The sequence below is a fragment of the Pseudophryne corroboree genome, chromosome 3 (genome assembly GCF_028390025.1).
Source record: "Pseudophryne corroboree isolate aPseCor3 chromosome 3, aPseCor3.hap2, whole genome shotgun sequence".
NCBI lineage: Eukaryota > Metazoa > Chordata > Amphibia > Anura > Myobatrachidae > Pseudophryne > Pseudophryne corroboree.
This window is the reverse complement of record NC_086446.1, coordinates 400,590,217-400,610,946: the sequence shown is the minus strand read 5'-3', so window position 1 is coordinate 400,610,946 and position 20,730 is coordinate 400,590,217. Positions and strand designations below refer to the sequence as shown.

Here is a 20,730-nt window from a genome sequence, read left to right as displayed (position 1 = left end):
TCCCTTGAAGGGTGAACTTTAATGTAACATAACTTTTGCAAAGTGCATCTCTTAGGTTTTACTGCCTCCCTGCAAACCCACTATATGTGCACTTCTAGTTTATAGAGTTGTTTTCAAAGACCAAAAAAGCATGCATTCACCTTGATGTGCATTTGATGTACTATATAGGATCTCTAGTGCAAAAATTATAAAGTCAAGCGATAAGATACTTTTTTATTGTCTTCAGCTTTACGGTGACCTGGCATGTAAGTATGTTTAATGCATTAATGAAAAGACGAGTTTTAAATGCATGTTTTAATGTTGAAAACAATGTTTTATGACAAAAAATGTAGAACAGTGAATGTCTCTTATCATCACAAAGTTTAAGGCCATTTATTATTCCGCATAAGAACCAGCATGTTCCTCTTACATTTTAGCTGATGCAGCCAGAATTCATTTTTCTCAACTTTGCAGGAAGATTACTATCTAACATTGAGCCCAAAGTTAACATGTCCTGTGTTTTCTTCTGCAGCAGAAGGTCTCCAGTAGACTGTGTCATACACTCAGGTTTGACTTTGAAATATTTCAGCGGTGTACTTTCCTCACTGTCTGCACATGTAGAAACTGTGATCCTTTGGATTTTCAATGGGAGATCTCCAGTACTACAAGCTCTCTCTACACTAGTGCCACACATTCTTAGTAGTTTTCTCTGGACATTGTCATTCCCCCGATTGAGTTTTTGAAGCTTTGTAGGAAGAATACTGCTGCCTACTTCAAACACATTGAGGTAGTCTAAGGAGCAAACTCTGTCCCTGTGATATTTATCATTGCAGAGGGAATTTAGAGGGGAGTTGGGGGGTAATTTCTCCTCTTGTTCCTTTACACTATAGTATGAAGTAGGGACTTCAAATGTAGCATGGAACTGGGAGTAGTCCACTCGAAAGAAGCCTTCTTCTAGGGACATAACAGGAAGAAATCTGTGTCCCCAAAGTACTTCATCTTCTGTGTAAGATGTTCTTGCCTGGCATGTCATTCCTGTTAAATAAGCAATATCGTATTAGATGCTTTGAAATTTCAAAATGTAGGCAAAATATATACTAGTTGTAAAATAACTACATGCATATTGCTTGTACAAGGAACAAATGTACCTTAGCTGAATTCTAACTGTGAAAGTAAATTGAGTTTATTTGTATAAAAAAAAACAGATTTGGGGCATACATTTCCTTTAAGTATTTCTTCAGTTTGCAGTTATGATAAAATGCATATTTAGGGCTGGATTATAGGCACGGCAGATGGGGTGGTTGTCCAGGTGGCCTCCCACGTTGCAACAAACCATGCCCCTATTCGGCCCACTCTGCATCCTTCCTGGTTGGCTCCCAGCAGCATCTCAAACAGTGATGTCTTTTGAGACAGAGACAGGTGTATAGGGAAGGTGGTGGGGTCTAACGCCATAAAGTGCCCGGTCCCATCAGAGACCTGATGCTGTAACAGGAAGTGTTTTTTTTCTCACTCTCTCTCTCGCTGCCCTCTCTCTCCCTGACACCCAGTGGCACGGGGGAGGGGGGGGGGGAGGAGAGTGGGTACTCCTTACCCAGGGTAGGCCTGTTGGAGGGACACAGTGGGGACCCCTCCTTGTCTGTTGGTTTTAGGGTGGAGAGAATGAAGTGACAGCTGCTACAGCAGCCTCTCTACCAAACCCAGCATATGCTTCTGTGTTCTGGGCTATGGAGAAAGGCTGCTGCAGCAGCAGCCAGTCCTCTCTCTCCCTGCATAATGTGCCATTATGGTAGAGGGGGCAATCACACTCAACACCCCACTCCCCATCTGTCCCTGGCTGACCACCAACCGGCACCCACTCCGTGCAGGCATGCACATAGTCTTTTATTTTATTTTTTCACAAAGAGGGGACCTGACCACAAATCCCAGAGTTGGCTACACCCCCTCACAGTACCAGGTACATGCAAAGCTGTCAGCAGTCCTGCTGACACCCCCTCTCTCCCTCTCTCTTTTGATCCTCTCGCTCCCCTGTCTCTCTCTCTGTCCATTTCTCCTCTCTCTTTTGCTCACTCCCCCCTCTCTCTCCGACAACCTCTCTCTCTCTCACTCCCCTCTCTCACTCCTCTTTGTCACTCTGACTCTCTCTCTCCATCTCTCTGACACCCTCTCTCTCCCGTCTCTTTCCCTGACACCAGCTCTCTCTCTCTCTCTATGACACCTCCCCCCTCTAATACCATGAAATGTTCACCCCTATCATTGACCTATTGCTGTAACAGGTAGTACTCTATCTCTCTTGCTCCCCCCTCTCTCTCTCTCTGACACCCTCTCTCTTTTGATCCCCTCTTCCCTCTTTCTCTGTTTGTCCCCTCTTTCTCTTGCTCACTTTCTCCTCTCTCTCTCTTTGACACCCTGTCTCTCTTTTGCTCCCCTCTCTCCCTCTCACTCCTCTCTCTGTCTCTCTGACTTTCACTCTCTCTCCCCTATCTCTCTGTCTCTGACACCCTCTCTCTCCAACACCCTCTCTCCCTGACACCCATCTCTCTCCCTCTCTCCCTTTCACCCTCTATGTCTCTCTCCTGCTCCTCTTACTCTCTCACCTGCTCCCCTTATTAGAGATCGGGATGATCTGGCAACCCAAGACTTTGATGCTGCTGGCAGTGGAGAGTCGGGAGACAAGGAAAGGGACATAGTAATGGCAGAGGAGGAAGCATCATAAATTTTATTGGTGAGGCCCCCACAAATGAGTTACTCCGGGGTCCCAACTAGGCTTAATATAGCCCTGTGCATAACAAATGAGTATTGAGCTAATAAATGCACCTTCTGTACTTAACATGTTTAAACAGGTTGTTTGTTTCTGGAAAAGCTCTCCTTAGTATAACATGCTACCCTGTAGAAATCAGAAAAGTTATTCTGATAGGTAGAACAGCATGTACATTTTGCTACAGCATTATATGAATAATATTAGCTGTCCATAATGCTGCAGGAAATATGTGAGTGCTAAAAGCCATTCATATCATTACTCAATAAAGCTCTTTTACTGAAGAGGTATAGAGGAATTGAAACTATAAGCAGTGGCACAAGCTGGCCCCGGGAAGTAGCAGCATGTTTCTTGACTATTTCCCATATGCTATGACATGTTATATTAAGGGGGATATTCCATTTTAGGGCAAAGCTATTTTGCAGATAGCAACAGATTACATATTCATTTTTATCATCGCTTGGAAAGTGATAAAATGGAGATTGGAAAAGTACCAGCCAATCAGCTCCTGCCATTTTTCTAACACAGCCTGTGACATGACCGTTAGGAGCTGATTGGCTGGCACTTTTTCTTTCTCCATTTTATTACTCTGCAAGCGATGATGCATCAAGCCCTATGACTCTTAACATACCTCCCAACTTCTGCGACTAGGGGATTCGGACGCTCACGTCGCATTGAAAAGGGGCATGGCCTCGCAAGAGTGGGCATAGCTGCCCTCCCAGCACTGAATAGATGCTGTGCGTGTGCACGCGACATCTATTCAGAGATCACTCGCTGCTTTTTGTTGAGCAAAGTAGCAGGTATTCAAAGGCTCCCCCAACTGCCCCCCCTGACCGCGGGACAATGCTGCCCATGGGAGGGACAGTGGGACAGTCTCCGAATAGCGGGACTGTCCTGCTGGATTCAGGACAGTTGGGAGGTGTGCTCTTAATGCTCCTTCAGGGATCAAATCAGCACTGCTTACTTACTTTCAATGAGGTTTTACTTATTGACACGCCTATATGATTGAGATTATATAAAATATCTTTATTGCATGACACAAACATGATATAGGAGATGTTGAGAAAGGAGAGTAATCTTCATGAAATGCATTACTTTTGAGCTAATTTTTGTGCCTTTGTGTGTGTGAGGGAACAATTTGCTCTACTAAATATATTATCCAATTCTATTTGGTATGAATTTTTGGTATCCACTTTAATAGCAATGTTATTAGCATTTTGTTAATTCATTGATGTAGACTTCTTATTATTAATACTATTATCAATTTAACTTTTTTTTGCAGTATATATTTATTGTGTTTAAAACAAAAGTTCATTATCAGCAAAATATAATCCAGAACAAGTACAAACATTCAAAGACATCAATTACAGCAAAATATCATCCAGTACAAGTACAAACATTCAAAGACATCAGTTATGGTTAAATATAAAATATAGACTCAAGCGATATACAGAGGGGGAAAAAAACATAATCTTTGAAAAAAGACAAAATGATACATAGGGGGAAGGAAAAAAAGATGGCTGAGTGAGTAAGAAGCATATCTAGTGTGCCTCGATCTTAAGTCAATGCTGCTTTGTAAGCCGTTGTCGATTTAAACTCAAGCCAAGAGTCCCAGATAGAACAAACTTCCTGATGTTTCTCCACACCAAGACAAAGGTCCTCTATATCACTATATAAATGTATCCTGGAAAACCATTTCTTCAAAGTGGGCGGAGCCATGGAATCCCAGTGAACTGGAATGGCCACAGTTGCAGCACTATTAAGGAATTTGAGCAATGACTTTTTGTAAGCCATTAGGGGGCCAGGTTACAAGTTTAAGAGCCAGAAGGAAGTGTCAGAGGGGACTACATAACCCAATACTCATGCAGAGAGCATAGTCACTTTCTCCCAAAAGGGGCGCAGAGCTGGGCACTCCCACCAGATGTGTAAGGTGAGACTTTGGCAGAATTGCAATGCCAACATCTGCTAGAAACACTAGGGAACATTTTTGCTTAAATTTGGGGGCACCTATACCAATGTGAAACCACTTTGTATTGAGTTTTCGATGACTGAATAACTAATAGAGCTGTATCCCATGTGTATTGCTATTTTCTTTGTGATAGGAATCTGTCTTTTTGCATGCCTGTACATGTGTATGTGTACGATCAAGTAAAAGATTTGCTTTTTTGTGCTTCTAAATATAGGGCATCTAATCTAATAGAAAGGTCCATACGGCAAACACAGGATTTTCATGGCCACCACTGCATTGGTGCTTTGTGTGTTTTTTTAATCCTTTTACAAACAACCAGTCAGTCGCTTTATGCACCTAACGGCTTATAAGAGACAACTGAATGTACCTGGCTGCAAGAAAGGCTTGGTGACAGGGGGGGGGGGGGACAAATGGCACAACCATACCGGGCCCTCAAGGATCAGGGGCACAAAAAACAGGCAGCAGTGCCTAATGACGTACTTTAATCTGTATGCTCTGTCTGGCTACAAATTAAAGAAAAATGCAATTAGCAGTCCCGTCCCCCCCGGTTACATGTCACTTGGTTTGTAATATATATATATACAATGTGGGTGTTTGCAGTGTTGGAAGCCACAGACCACTGGCCCCCTCTCAACAGAAACAGGCGGCACTCCACGGATTTGATGTGAAATAAAATTTATGGAACAAACAGCATGACGAGTCCTGCTGTTTGTTCCATAAATTTTAATTTCACATCAAATCCGTGGAGTGCCGCCTGTTTCTGTTGAGAGGGGGCCAGTGGTCTGTGGCTTCCAACACTGCAAACACCCACATTGTGCATTGATCCAAGGAGGGCACCCCGGTCTGTATCTATGTGCTTTTGAGTGCCAACTATTTCCATTGTATATATATATATATATATATATATATATATAGTCTGTTGGTTAAGAGGGCACTCACCAATTTCATTAAAAGCTGCAAAAGATCATTTAATTCAGTAATGGGGCAGCATAACAACTTACAGCCAAGTCGAGGTTTTGATCAAATACAATGATCTTTTTCAAGACATCCTTACAAGATATAAGCAGCAGGACACCAGAAGCATGCACACATGCTGGGATATTTATACCACTTGCAATCAGAGACATGGGTACACCCAATGACATCACTTCCTGTCATATCAGAACCAGGCAGTGTAGCCAAACACAAGGACCCGTTCGGGTTACATAGCTCAAAAATGACAAAATCACTAATCCAGTAGACTTTTTGTGATCGTGATTAAAAATTGTGTTCTGAGCTCTTTATTTCATACATCCCATTGTGACGACCGTTGGGCCATCTATTTTTTACCACGTTTTTCTATGATAAGTGCTTACTATATTTATATACATCTGTTGTTTTTCCCTTAATTACCACCACTTCCTGTTTGGAGCCGGTTGCCATGCTGAATGGATGCTTTGTCCGGTCCTGACATCAGTGATGCTATTTAGCGCAGTTGGTTAGGTGATGCTACGTCACTTAGGTTTCCGTTATGCGCTCCACAGAAGGTGGAATGCACAGGCGCTTCCGGTTTGGCAGTATTGAGGTGCGCTACCACTCTATAGCGGTCTAGTTCAATACATTTTATAGCTGTTTGTCTCTGTAGTTTTTGATCTGTTTAAGCCGAACGGGTACTTGTGTTTGGCTACACTTCCTGGTTCTGATATGACAGGAAGTGATGTCACTGGGTGTGCTATGTCTCTGATTGCAAGTGGTATAAATATCCCAGCATGTGTGCTTGCTGTTCATGCTGGTCCTGGTGTCCTACTGCTTATATCTTCTAAGGATGTCTTGAAAAGATCATTGTGTTTGATCGAAACGTGAACTTGACTGTAAGCTGTTATGCTGCCTCGCTACTGAATTAAATTACCTTTTGCTGCTTTTAATGAAATTGTTGAGTGCCCTCTTTACTAACAGACTATTCAGTTCCCTTCCATGGAGTTGTTCACTACCTGGCTGTTCATATGATGTGTGGTTTAATGTGGATTTCTACATATATATATATATATATATATATATGTATATTTATATAGCAGTGTTTCCCAACCACGGTCCTCAAGGCACACCAACAGTGCAGGTTTTAGTGATAACCATGTTTGAGCACAAATGGTTCAATCAAAATAACTGAGGTACTAATAAAATCACCTGTGATCAGGTATGGTTATCACTAAAACCAGGACAGTTAGTGTGCCTTGAGGACCGTGGTTGGGAAACACTGATATATAGTGTGTAGCAATAGCGGAATTGGTGCCCCAGATGGTTGGAATTATGCACAACCTTAATTTTGTTTAGACAATAGTGTATTATAACATTTTGTACAGTATAAAACCATAAGTTCCAATAACAAAGTTTTATTAAAATTCTGGAAAAATGGCTACAATGTCCATATACATACGACAGCTTTTTGGTACATCAGCCCCCTACCACATGTAATGGGAGTCTAGACAGGCACAAGTGTACATATACTTCTATGATATTCCTCCTTCCAATATAGTAGATTGGAGGTAACATCAAAAGAAAAACAGAAATTCCAATGCGTTTCGTCTCGTGCCAAGACTTAATCGGGGTATATCTCAGTTTGGAAGTTTACCAATTTAAGGATTGTACTTGTACCATAGGATAATGTTCTTGGACACTTATATGTACCAAACAGGCCACATGTTAATAGAAATGTGAGCAATCATGCTAAAAATAGATGTGTGATACTTAGGGGTTCGAGTTCACAAGGAAATTTCAGAAGAAAATGTCAAAAATACTCAACCATCTGGTCAAATAAGATGTGTGTCCTAGTATCACAGGTCCTAGTAGTCAGTCATTATCTATTCTAGTAGTCAGTCCTAGTAGTCAGTCATTATCTATTCTAGTAGTCAGTCCTAGTAGTCAGTCATTATTTATTTATTTAGATAACGCAACAAGAGAGTTTGTGGTATATATATATATATATATATATATATATTTATTTATTTTTTATTTATTTTTGTTTTGTAAGTCGCCCTCTGCTTTACAAAAGGGGAAAGTCTTGGGGGGTTACGGGGCCACAGAGATATCAGTGTATGGGGCCCCAAGAATTCTGTTGCCGGCCCTGCTGCAAACTACATGTAAATGGCATGTCTAGCATCCCAAGTTCTGTCAAGGTACCGGGCTTTTCTGTTAGTGTTGCTAGCAGCTAATGATCTTCAGGCTTAGTGGCCCTTTTTTACAATATCTGGTGTATATTGTTATTACATTCTTCACCTTAAAAATCCTTTAATACTTGCTTCATGTACACTATATTTAATATGACACACACATACACTCTGTATATTAAGACCGGTCATTAATAATCTGTTAGCATGTTATTATATGTGTGTTTAGTACATTGTACTGGGTAGAAAAATGCAATTTCACAGCTTATAGTGTTTAAAATGTCTCTGTTCAAATGTTCATTCCATTCAATTACTCATCAATTTACAAGCAGGACTCTAGCAAATCACAATCCTTAGCTACATTAATAAGATAAAATGGACTTCCATTACAGCCTATTAGATAAAGCGCAGATCTATAATGGCTATGCATTAGGTAGCAAAGTCTTCTAGAAGAAAAAAGCATTTTCACTGTTTCTGCTGAACATTAGTCTGACCTTTTAAAATCATATAATATAAAAGTAGCTCCTCTATCTACTGTATGTAGAAAGTTCATCCACAAGTACAAAAGGCTGTATGGAATATTATGGCTCTAATTATAAGACATTAAAACCTGCAAGATATTAAACAAAGAACGTGTAATCTTAACTATTGTAACTAGAAATGAAATTATAATTGTTGGCTGAACATGGACTTGCATATCTTTTGATGTTTCTGAGAAAATGACACAAATCGGTAATATTTGCAGCTTTGAAGGTAGTTATCTAAAAGTTTTATAATGACAAAAATGTATTCTACAGGAAAAATCAAAACTACGGATGTGTCCTCATACATCCTTGCCTGCGATGAGTTCACATTGCAGGCATGGTTTCCCGGCATACGCACGCACCCGTGAACAAATGCAGGGAACTGGCTTGCATTTGCAGCCAGCAGGAGTAAGGTTCTCTCCAGGGGCAGATCCAGAAGAAAATGATAGGGGGGGCACCATAGAAGGGGCAAGTACATTTGCGTGCGGCTTCGGTGCATGTGAGGTGGCGCTTCTTATACAATGCCCACAGTTGTAGCGCTCATTATGCAATGTCCACTGTACTGGTAGTGCGCCTTATATAGACCCCATAGTAGTGGTGCCCCTTATGCAATGCCTGTATTGCCCCCAGTAGTAATGTTGCCTGTAGTAATGCCCCCAGTCATTTAGCGCCCTAGTAGTTATGCCCCCAGTGGTAATGCCCCTGCAGTTATGACCCCAGTAGTTTACACCCACCCCTTTAATTTAGCCTCCCAGTGGTAATGCCCCCTGTAGTTTGCCCCATTGTAGTTTAGCCCCTGTAGTTATGCCCCCCTTGTAGTTTAGCCCCCAGTAGTAATGCCCCCAGTAGTTTGGCCCCTGTAGTTATCCCCCAGTAGTTTGGCCCCTATAGTTATGCCCCCAGTAGTTTGCCCCCCTGTAGTTTAGCCCCCAAGTAGTAATGCCCCTGTAGTTACGCCGCCAGTAGTAATGCCTCTGTAGTTACGCCACCAGTAGTAATGTCCTCCTGTAGTATGCCCCCAGTAGTTAGCCCCTTTGTAGTTGACTCCCAGTAATAATGTCCCCCAGTAGTTTGCCCCCAGTAGATGCCCCCCAGTAATAATGTCCCCCAGTAATAATGTCCTCCCAGTAGTTTGCCCCCAGTAGTAATGCCCCCTAGGAGTTTGCCCCCAATAGATGACCCCCCAGTAGTAATGCCCCCAGTAGATGCCCCCCAGTAATAATTCCCCCAGTAGATAGCCCCCAGTAAAAATGTCCCCCAGTAGCTGCCCCCAGTAGTAATGTCCCCAATAGATGACCCCCCAGTAGTAATGCCCCCTGTAGATGCCCCCCAGTAATAATGCCCCCAAGTAGTAATGCCCCCCCAGTAGTAATGCCCCTTGTTGATGCCCCCCCAGTAGTAATGTCCCCCCGTAGTTTGCCCCCAGTAGATGCCCCCGCTGCATTAAGGAAGATAAAATACTTCATACTTACCGAACCCCGTTCCCGCTTCCAGACCTCCTCCTGGCGTCCTCTCCTCAGCACTATGAGAGAGACGTCATGACTGACGTCTCTCCCATAGCGCACGCCGCACACTGACAGCGCCGGAAGCCGAAGCTCAGTACTGAGCTCCTGCCTCCGGCTGCCGCTGTGCAGGGAGACTGGAGCCCGCTGGTAACACAATCTCAGCGGGCGCCTGTCATCTCCCTGTGCGGCGCTGGCGCCGGGGGAGAACGGGGGACGGAGGCCACAAATGACAGGGGGGGCACGGGCCCGAGTGCCCCCCCCCCTGGATCCGCCACTGGTTCTCTCGCTGCCCTGCATAATGAGGGTGTGCCAGCGGTATACTATGAGCATGGGCAGCAGGAAGAAATGCTCCATCTGCACCCAGTTTCATATAGTTTTCTATGGTGGTGCCTACGGGTGCATAAGTTCCAAGATCTACAGTATGTGTTTTTGTTGCCACAATCAAAAAAACAGATTAGTTAGCGGGGTATTTTTTTGTTGCCTGCCTCGGGCTGGTGAATCAAAATCTCCGATAGTGCCAGCTTTTGGCGCTGATTGAATAGCCCATGGGGATAAATTAGCCACGGTAATTGAATACCCCCTTGTATATTAAAATTTTGTGGGTTAAATTAACATTTGTAGCCTAATACTTTTTTTCACTTTATAAACAACATATGTATTTGTTATTTAGCAGCACTGAGAAATTCAGATACTTTATGTGTGTGTGTGTGTGTGTGTGTGTGTGTGTGTGTGTGTATTCACATGCATGGTGTGTGAATATATATATATATCTATCCAAAAAGCAATGTGTACAGGTGCACTGGTAATTAGAAGGTAATAGTTCTCAGTCCACAGGCAATCCACTCTGGGCTGTAGCACAGGTGTACATCAACACCGCAGCAACTCTCCTTAGAAGGCTCAGGACTCTTGTGAGCATTAGAGAGCTAGAATAGACATTCAGCCGGCGCGGTGTAAGGTCCCGGGTCCATGTGTCAGCAGTATGCAGTTTTGCCATTGTGGAATATATTATATCATCTACTAACCTGCCCACAGTTTGGGTTGTTCAGGGTATGAGTCCTGTAGAATTACTTGATGTTTTTATCTCATTTGTGTTTTTAAATAAAAATTGATTTGCACTATGAGCGCACTATCTTCAATTTCTATTCTAGATATATATATATATATATATATATATACACATATTTAATATTTATAGCGTAGGGCAGTACGGATGGTGTAATGGTTAGCATTACTGCCTCACAGCACTGAGGTCATGGGTTCAATTCCCACCATGGCCCTAACTGTGTGGAGTTTGTATATTCTCCCCGTACTTGCGTGGGTTTCCTCCGGGTACTCCGGTTTCCTCCCACAATCCCAAAATATACTGGTAGGTTAATTGGCTCCCAACAAAATTAACCCTAGCATGAATGTGTGTGCGTGTACATGTGATAGGGAATATAGATTGTAAGCTCCACTGGGGCAGGGACTGATGTGAATGACCGAATATTCTCTGTAAAGCGCTGCGGAATATGTGTGCGCTATATAAATAACTGGTAATAAATAAATAAATAAATTTATAGCTTTATTGGCAAACACCAAACCAGCTATTTTGGAATGGGGAGAGATAGCGCTCACTGGGGGAAGTTAGGGTTAGCGCTGCTAGACCTGGAGGTGTCCTACCTCCTTTTGCAGATAATTGGAAGGAAATGGTCAGCGCGCTATGAGGGTGTGAATGTCTGGGGGGGAGGGAGAGAAAAGGATGAAGAAGGGGGAGGGGGGTATCTTTGATCTAATATGGGAATGCCGTTAATATGTATATTCCCTGGGTATAAAATGACAGCTGTGAGACAGAATGGGTTGTGTATATTTATTGATAGTTTATATTAAATGTAAGTCCCTCTTCAGGTGTATCATGCAGACCACCCTTTCTGAGTGTACCCTCCTAAATGGTACACTTGTGCTTAGACCCTTACAGTCAATATGTCCAATTACCACTATCTATCAGGTGTATCTTGCAGACCGCCCTTTATTTGTATACCCTCCTGATGGTATACCCTACTCAGAAGGACCCAGCTGGGGTTAATGTCAGGTGTACCCTGGTACGGGTCACCTTTACCATAGGTAAGGTGGGTGTGACAGTATGCGGCGTCCCGCCTGTCAGACTCTGGTGTGCTCGGCTGGAGGTAGCGGGTATGGGACTGCAGACACCGGCGGCAGGCGCGCCAGCTTGCCCCCGACGGTAAGTGAGACCTACACAGCCCCATACCCGCTACCTCCAGCCGAGCACACCAGCCAGAGTCTGACAGGCGGGACGCCGCAAACTGTCACACCCACTAAGACAAATAAACAGAGACCAATCAGAAGCACATAGGCAGACCACACCTATGGTAAAGGTGACCCTTACCAGGGTACACCTGACATTAACCCCAGCTGGGGTCCTTCTGAGTAGGGTATACCATCAGGAGGGTATACAAATAAAGGGTGGTCTGCAAGATACACCTGATAGTGGTAATTGGACATATTGACTGTAAGGGTCTAAGCACAAGTGTACCATTTAGGAGGGTACACTCAGAAAGGGTGGTCTGCATGATACACCCGAAGAGGGACTTACATTTAATATAAACTATCAATAAATATACAAATATACAACCCATTCTGTCTCACATCTGTCATTTTATACCCAGGGAATATACATATCAACGACATTCCCATATTAGAACAAAGATACCCCCACCCCCTTCTTCATCCTTTTCTTCCTCCCCCCAGACATTCACACCAAACCAGCTATGATTGTTAACACACATACTGTTAAACATTGTGCAATACATCAGTGTTTTAGTACTGTTTGAGCACCTTTCTCAGGACCTTATACGTTAAGAATAAAAGCATATGAAAAAACAAACAAAAAAAAAAAACATTCATAGATATGCACCAAACTCTATAGTTAGGGGTTCACCCAGCAAAAACTTACAACAACAAATGCATCATAATGGCTTAATGATCGAACCCAAAAGTCTATACATGTACATTCATAGCAATTACGTGTGTTGCCACTTATGGACTCTTCTGAGAACTATATAGAAAATGAATATCAAACATGTTGTTTGAGTTACATACTTTTTTTTTTATTCTGTTCTATGCACCTCTATATAATATATAAGTAGGTTCTGATAGAGCATGTTATTAATATATTAATATATTAATAATATATTTATTAATATATTTTACTTCTATTATTGTTATGTCAAGTTGTGTTATTATATTTGCTAAATACAATCATTTTATGTAGACTTGATTTAATTATATTTAAGCATGTTAATTGACAAAAAATTTTTTTCCTAATTCTCACCTGTAGTTTCAACAATCCCTTCCAGAATGACAACAATCTCAAATTGCTCGCTCCTCAGTGACTTCTGTGACAGATCAAAGAATGGGCTCTTGCGGTTGATCTCATGGCAGATAGTTAACGGAGAAACTAAGAACAGCTGGTCTGCTCCAGTGCCAAATCCAACATCCAGCTCACGTTGGTCTAGCGGTAAGAATTCACCTTCTGGAGTCTGTCTGGACTAAGAAACAATACCAATATTACAAATAGGTTTAAACTATTTAACTGTTTCAAACTTATTATAAATGTTAAATTTTTACAAAGACCGCATACACTTTTACAGAATGCTGTTTACATTATTAGCAGTTTCATTTCCAGATGGTGTAAATTGCTTGTATGTTTCATAAAAATTCAAAGTACATCACTACAATTCTAAACTTAAATGAATGTTTACTCTAACATGCTTTATTCCAAACTTACTGTTTGATTATAAAATGCAGGTGTTCTGGCTGAAGGCGCTATCAGAATTCCTGGGGCTCCTACAACCTAAGAAACAGGGCCATATCATGTCTCTCATTCCTGTCTGCAATGCAGAGCTCATTGTGGAGGATGTTATAAAAGAGCAGAGCTCAGTTTGGTTGGTTTCCTGTCAAAACTGTTAGTTAATAATTTAATATGCAGAACAGTGCATTCTGGAAAATTGAATATAAAACAGCTGATTCCGGAGATAGGTGCATACTACAGAGCCCATTCCAATAGCTAATGTAAACAATCAGATCCCAGTCCTTAATTCGGCCCTGGCATACGTGACCGCGCACGCGCAATGGGGGGCGTGCCGTACAATGTATGGTGGCGTGTCATGAGTCATGGGGGCATGGACTGGTGGCACTCCCCCATTACCATGGCGATGGTTGCTGGGGGCAGGGGCACGCCGCGAGTCCAGGGGCGTGGACTCACGGCACGACCCCATTTCGATGGAGACCATGGAACCAGAGAGCCGGAGGCTGTGCTGCGCGCGGCCTTCCGGCTCTCTGATTTACCGGTTCAGCACACCTGCCCATCCGTCCTTCTGGCATGTGCCAGAAGTGCCAGATGGCCAGTCCGGCCATGTCCCAGTCTATTAACTAATATGTAGACAGACCTCCAATGTTGTGGCTATCATGAATCCTCTGTTACAGGGATGTTCCTAGCAGCGGGTGAGATGTGCAATCGTACGGGGTGCACACTGCAGCTATCATGGACTTTTCTAGCAGTTGCATCCCAGAATCATACTGTAGCAGGATGCTCAGCAGCAGAGCAGACTGAGAGGAAGGGGGAGTATGAACAGTGTCTACTTCCTCTTGTTGATCAACAGCAGACGTTGACCCAGAGGAGTGGCTGTCCAGAGAGAGGCAAACTCAGGCACACCTGAAAGCCAAAGCCTTTGTGCCAAGGGAGGGACAAGAGACGGCGCTAATGGTTATTCTGGAGATGTGTTGCATCCAGTACCGAGGGAGATGAACAGCTAACAGAGCGGGTCACCCACCGGGCATAGCCTGAGGCAGTAATCGGAGAGGCTGAGGTCCCAGAGAGAGGCACTTAGTTTGAGGTAAGCCTCCAGCAGCTTATCAGTAAGGAAAGATCTGGCAGCCAAAGAGTCAGGAGCTGCAGACTAGAGCCTCAGAGGACAGTGGAGAGACAGCTGGGCTGAGCCTGAACTGAAACAGACATCTTGGTTTGTGAATGCTGCACAATTATCCTGACACAGAACCTTAAACTCACAGTGAGGCCATACCCCCTGCAGTGAGGCCACCCCCCCTTTTTGCCTTTCTTGGTGTGCTACATTTGAAATATTTAAGGTGGGGGAAGGGTGCACATTTTTACTGTTCTCACAGGGAGCCATATTGTCTAGGAACGGCCTTGCTCTGTTGTACTGCTAAAAGTAGGAAAAGCCACATGAAGCACTAATGTCTACCAGACTGTTGGCTCCATTTAACACTGATACGAAATGCTGCCCATATATTTTGATCAGTATGACCGTGTTACCAATGAATATACGGCTGGCATTTAATGGCAATATCTCGCTTCTCGGCAGAGTTCTCTTCTGTGGTTCTGGCAATGGGCTAATGACTAATATGCACGTGAGACTTTGGTCTGTGAATGAACATTGTGTTTCAACCCAGCTGGGACTCAGCAAAGCTGGAAAGACATCACTGGGTCCTCATTGCCGGCTATGACCGGACTGCACTGCTGATGCCATCTATAGATGGGGCAAATGGTACAGTTACAAACCTGCTGTTTGCTAAATACTGAATGGGGGTTACCCTTTGGTAAGTTCTAAAGGTGTTATGCCTCGTCTTATAAAGCCCTGTGTCAGGAGGTGGAAGTTGCTGTTGCAGTCAATATAAATATATAAGCATTGATTAATGTATAACATTTTAAATGTATAAAATTCCATTAATGTATACATTATATTAATGTTTAATTGATAACATTTTATCCACCAAAACTTTTATGAAATAATTTGTATCCTATCACATTTTTAAGCAGACAAATGAACCATTTTTCTTATTGAAAATGAAGTAGGTTGAAGTGAGGCTTCTGTGGCATGTTGAAGCTTAATTTCCATTTCCAACTGTCTTCCATATCAAGTAATAGAATTGTTAATGATTTTGCCCCAGAAATCTATTTAATTGACAATGTCCCTAATATTAACATATTTAAATAGCATAATCTCTATTGTTCTGCTTGCTGAAAGTGCTCTCTGCGAGTTTCTGTGGTTTTTAGAATGGAATATAATGGTATTATGTTTTTATTCCTTTGACATATGGAAATTATAGGTTACGATACAAGGAGCTGCAAAAGGGTATAATAGAATATACAGTACCACATTATGTTCTGCCCAACAGAGATATGTCACAAATTTTACAAACTGTCTATTCTGGAGGAGTTAAGCAGAGAACAATGGGTAATGAATGTTTGCTTAGCAAGAGCAAGAACAAGTAACAATGAGTAATATATCAAACAAAATATAATTATTTAATAGTCTCAAACTGGAAGCAAGATGGCTTCTGGAGATACAGTGATCAAAAGCAAGTGGGGCCTCTGGTGGTCATTTAAATTGTCATATCCTGATAATATATTTCAGTACTGACTACTTTGCATACTTTGGGGGCATATACATCAATGCATGGAGAGAGATAAAGTGGTGAGAGATAAAGTACCAAACAACTTCTGTCACTTTACAGGATGTGCTTGAAAAGTGACAGGAGCTGATTGGCCGGTACTTTATCTTTCTCCACTTTATCTCCTGTGGCTAATTGCTGTCTAAAATTCCCATTCATTACCTGGGGAAAATGAGTGTCAGTATTAACCCTTGTTTGACCTTACACACTATTTGTTTTGTTTGTTATGTCTTTCCTTGAGCGCTGTCTTATATATATATATATATATATATATATATATATATATATATATACATATATATATATATACATACATACAGGTTGAGTATCCCATATCCAAATATTCCGAAATACGGAATATTCCGAAATACTGACTTTTTTTGAGTGAGAGTGAGATAGTGAAACATTTGTTTTCTGATGGCTCAATGTACATAAACTTTGTTTAATACACAAAGTTATTAAAAATATTGTATTAAATGACCTTCAGGCTGTGTGTATAGGGTGTATGTGAAACATAAATGAATTGTGTGAATGTAGACACACTTTGTTTAATGCACAAAGTTATAAAAAATATTAGCTAAAATGACCTTCAGGCTGTGTGTATAAGGTGTATATGTAACATAAATGCATTCTGTGCTTAGATTTAGGTCCCATTACCATGATATCTCATTATGGTATGCAATTATTCCAAAATACGGAAAAATCCGATATCCAAAATACCTCTGGTCCCAAGCATTTTGGATAAGGGATACTTAACCTGTATTGTATATATATATATATATATATATATATATATGGGAATTGTTTCTTTAGGGGGCACCTATGTATATAGCTTTCTATAGGTCAGTACCTTTTGGAATTGTATCTATATTAAAAAAAATATCCAATTTGTTACAGCAAACTATTCACTGAGTACAACTGCATCAATCTTTTACAAGGTATACATATATTTATTAAAATACTATATAAATGTTCTTACAAATTATTGAAACCTTGTTACAACAAGATAATAATACATAGGTACAATTGAGTTTTCAACAAGTACTTAAAAGACAGCTCTTTTCTTTTGTTATGAGTCCAGATACTATATCACTCAAAGCATTTCGTCATCTATGACTTCATCAGGGGTGTCTTATAAAAAGAGCTAAAACATAAAAAAGGTTGTCTCAATAAATAAAGCACATAACAGGTTGTCTCAATGAATAAAACACATAACATACAAATATACAAAATAAATAATTTTTATACACTTTACGTTTTGTAATCAATCCAGAAGATACAATGTACAGTTGGTTAATGAGTTCTGTTCAGAGGATAGGGTATACAATTGGTTCATACAATTCGTTGAATTAATGAAAAGTATAGTTAGTACTAGACAAGAACTTTATAGTGTACAGTGTACAGATGGAGCCATCTTTATCTTGGCCTTTAATAGGATTAACTGAGCCAGGGCAGTCAGACTTTTAATCCCTTGCTGATAAGCGTGGCTCCATCTGTATATATTTTCTACAATATCTAAATACAGTATAGGGACTTCATAAAAAAACAACAATGAAGAGTGATAACAATTAAGAAATCCAAATATAGAGTAAACAATGAAGAATAAAAAATTTAGTCGGTTTTGATGGAAGAGAATGAAGAAAAATAAGAAATACACAGAGAAAGGGTGAAGACAGTAAAAAATTTTCAATAATAAATTATTGTATTTATTTACGGCAATGTTCATATTTTTCTCAATAAAATCTTGTAATGCATATAGACCTTTCTTAGTGATGGTTATTTATGAGACCATAATGTTCTATAGTTCATACTTACTCAGTATCAGTGTGTTTTCAACTTTTATGTAGTCCTTTCAGTTGACCTTTCATTCAAGTTAGTATCTCTGGCTGATACCTTTAATAGTAAAAATTTATTAATTTGGTAGGTTTGAATATAGAAACCAGACTCTGTTGGAAATATTCAGATTTATTCAGATGGCTGATTAGGTGGCTGCCTGAAGGGTGGCCCTCAGGAACCTGATTCCCTTTCTATGGACCTATCCAATAATGAACTTGATTAACATGAATTATAGTGGGGTACATCCTACAGTAAACTTTTTTCTGTATTAGATTTACTTAATGGTTCTTAGGGTTAACATTTCCAGCCAATTCGGTATAAAAGTGGTGTGAGGTCTCAATATAAAAAATCCTCTTTGACCTATAAGTATTATATAATTAGATATTAAAGGTTATTTAACATAGATTTTTATAAAAACAGATTTTTTTTTCTAAATGCAGCCACTGTTAAAGATAAGCTATTATCAGTATAACCCTCAAATGGTTAATAATTAAGTAATTAATTACCTTTAAGGTGTAGTCCTCTCTACTGGTCTCCCCAGTTTTGTTGTCTGTTAGGCAATGAGACCAGTATCCCTAGGCTGTTTTATTTATACCCCTTCCACTATGATATCATTTACTATTTAGTTCCTATTGGTTGTTATTTAAATAACTAATTGTCCTATTTAATCTTCAATTTTTAATTATATTTATAGTTCTTCAGATACTTTAAGCTCTTATTAGTGTTTGTTAACATTGGTGGACCAGTGTGTACGATTGCGGGCTTTGAACAAGTTTCATAGCATGTTTCCATCTGCGGCTTATTTCCACTTCCCTATTGTGTCCCAAGCCTCGTTTTCACTCCGCTCTGTGTAATCCCATTGGTGACTCAGTGTTGAGAGTGGAACGTAGGCCAGCGGCTTGTGTTCCAAATGTGACTTCTTTCCGCTTCCTATTGGGATCCGGGTCTGTTTTTAACAGTGACAAATGCGGCTCAGTAGATGAGGTGGAATGCAAGCTGACGGTTTGCGTTCCAACCACTCTAAGTGATGTGGGATGACGCTGATGATGCGGATCCCACGATGTGGTGGTGCTGTTGCTTATGGCTGCTAATAGCCTTTTTTCAATGACTATACTGCACATGCTGTATGGGCCAAAACAATCTAATTATAAGTACCTGGCAAATAAATTTATTAAGTGGGTGATGAAGTGTTAAAACATTAAACCTGCTTTTCAAATGTGAATATTAGTGAGTTGTATTTTTGCTTGATAATATTACTAATCTTTTACCATGAATTTATATTAAAAAAAAACAATAATATAGCTATACCATACTTATTGGTGTCTTTATTACATTGCTGAAAATGGTTGCATTTTTTAAAGTTAATATTTAACTTTTTTTTTTACTTTTAATATTTAACAATTTTCTATATTTTAATTCCCAGTGTTTAAAGGTTGTTAGCTGGCAGTGTAAATGTGATAATATGCGATAATCCTTGTCCAAAAAAATTAATTAATAGTGTATGTGTAATATACCCAGTCACATTAATATCCTGCACTTAGCAGGCATAATTCTCTTACATCTTGTGCAAATATTATCATCATCAAACTTTAGCAAGTTTTAATGTGCACAAATTAGACAGTTTTTACATTTCGAATAGCATTATAAGAAGGATGCAGATATCAGTATAGAAAGTGCAAATGAGCTATTTGACTATACTGTAAGGCATGATTTATTAGTATTTTTCTATTGTTGTTGTTCGCCTTTACGGGTGGCATTTCTAGATTAGATGATAATTAACTATTTTATAGGTTATAAGAATGGCACAATGTCAATACCTTCATTGAGGCCAAAAGGTGTCAAGGAGTTTAAAGTGAAAATCCAGCAAGATTCTCTTTTCGAAAGATTCCAAAACCAAATTAATTATTTTCCCACCAGCTAAGAGTAGTTACCAACTTGATATCTCCATAACTGTTGACAATGCAACTATCCACCCTACCCCACAAGCTCGCTGCCTAGGTGTCACCCTTGACTCTGGACTGTCCTTTGTTCCACACATTCAATCTGTCTCTAAATCATGTTATATGCACCTTAAAAACATATACAAAAAAACGCCCTTATCTTACACAAGACACTGCAAAAACTCTAATCCATGCACTCATCATCTCCCGCATTGATTATTGTAATAGTCTCCTTTCTGGTCTTCCCAAACATAGGCTCTCATCACTACAATCCATTTTAAATGCAGCTGCGAGGCTAATCTTCCTCGCTAGATGTTCTTCGTCTGCAGATCCGCTCTGTCAGTCCCTCCATTGGTTACCGATATTCTACCGTGTTAAATATAAAATAATTTTACTTACATGCAAGGCTATTAACCAAACTGCACCATCATACATCTCCTCACTCATCTCAAAATATCTCCCTACCAGACCTCTCCGCTCTGCACAAGATCTGCGTCTCTCATCCACATGTATTACCTGTTCCCACTCAAAATTACAGGACTTTACCCTGGCTTCACCCACGCTGTGGAATGCCCTCCCACGCACAATAAGACTCTCCTCTAGTCTCCAAA

The 20,730-nt window shown here is 40.6% G+C and overlaps 1 protein-coding gene across 1 annotated transcript in view; it reads right to left on the bottom strand.

Annotated features, from left to right (window-relative positions):
• Positions 1 to 250: 250 nt before the first annotated feature.
• Positions 251 to 20,730, bottom strand: part of LOC135055726 (G protein-activated inward rectifier potassium channel 1-like) — a 63,842-nt gene continuing 43,362 nt past the window's right edge. The window contains exons 2-3 of the mRNA XM_063960111.1: positions 13,204 to 13,420; positions 251 to 1,014 (exon numbers count right to left, since the gene is read on the bottom strand). Coding sequence (XP_063816181.1) covers positions 413 to 1,014; positions 13,204 to 13,420 — 819 coding nt within the window. The 3' untranslated portion in view covers positions 251 to 412. The remainder of the gene's footprint in view (positions 1,015 to 13,203; positions 13,421 to 20,730) is intronic.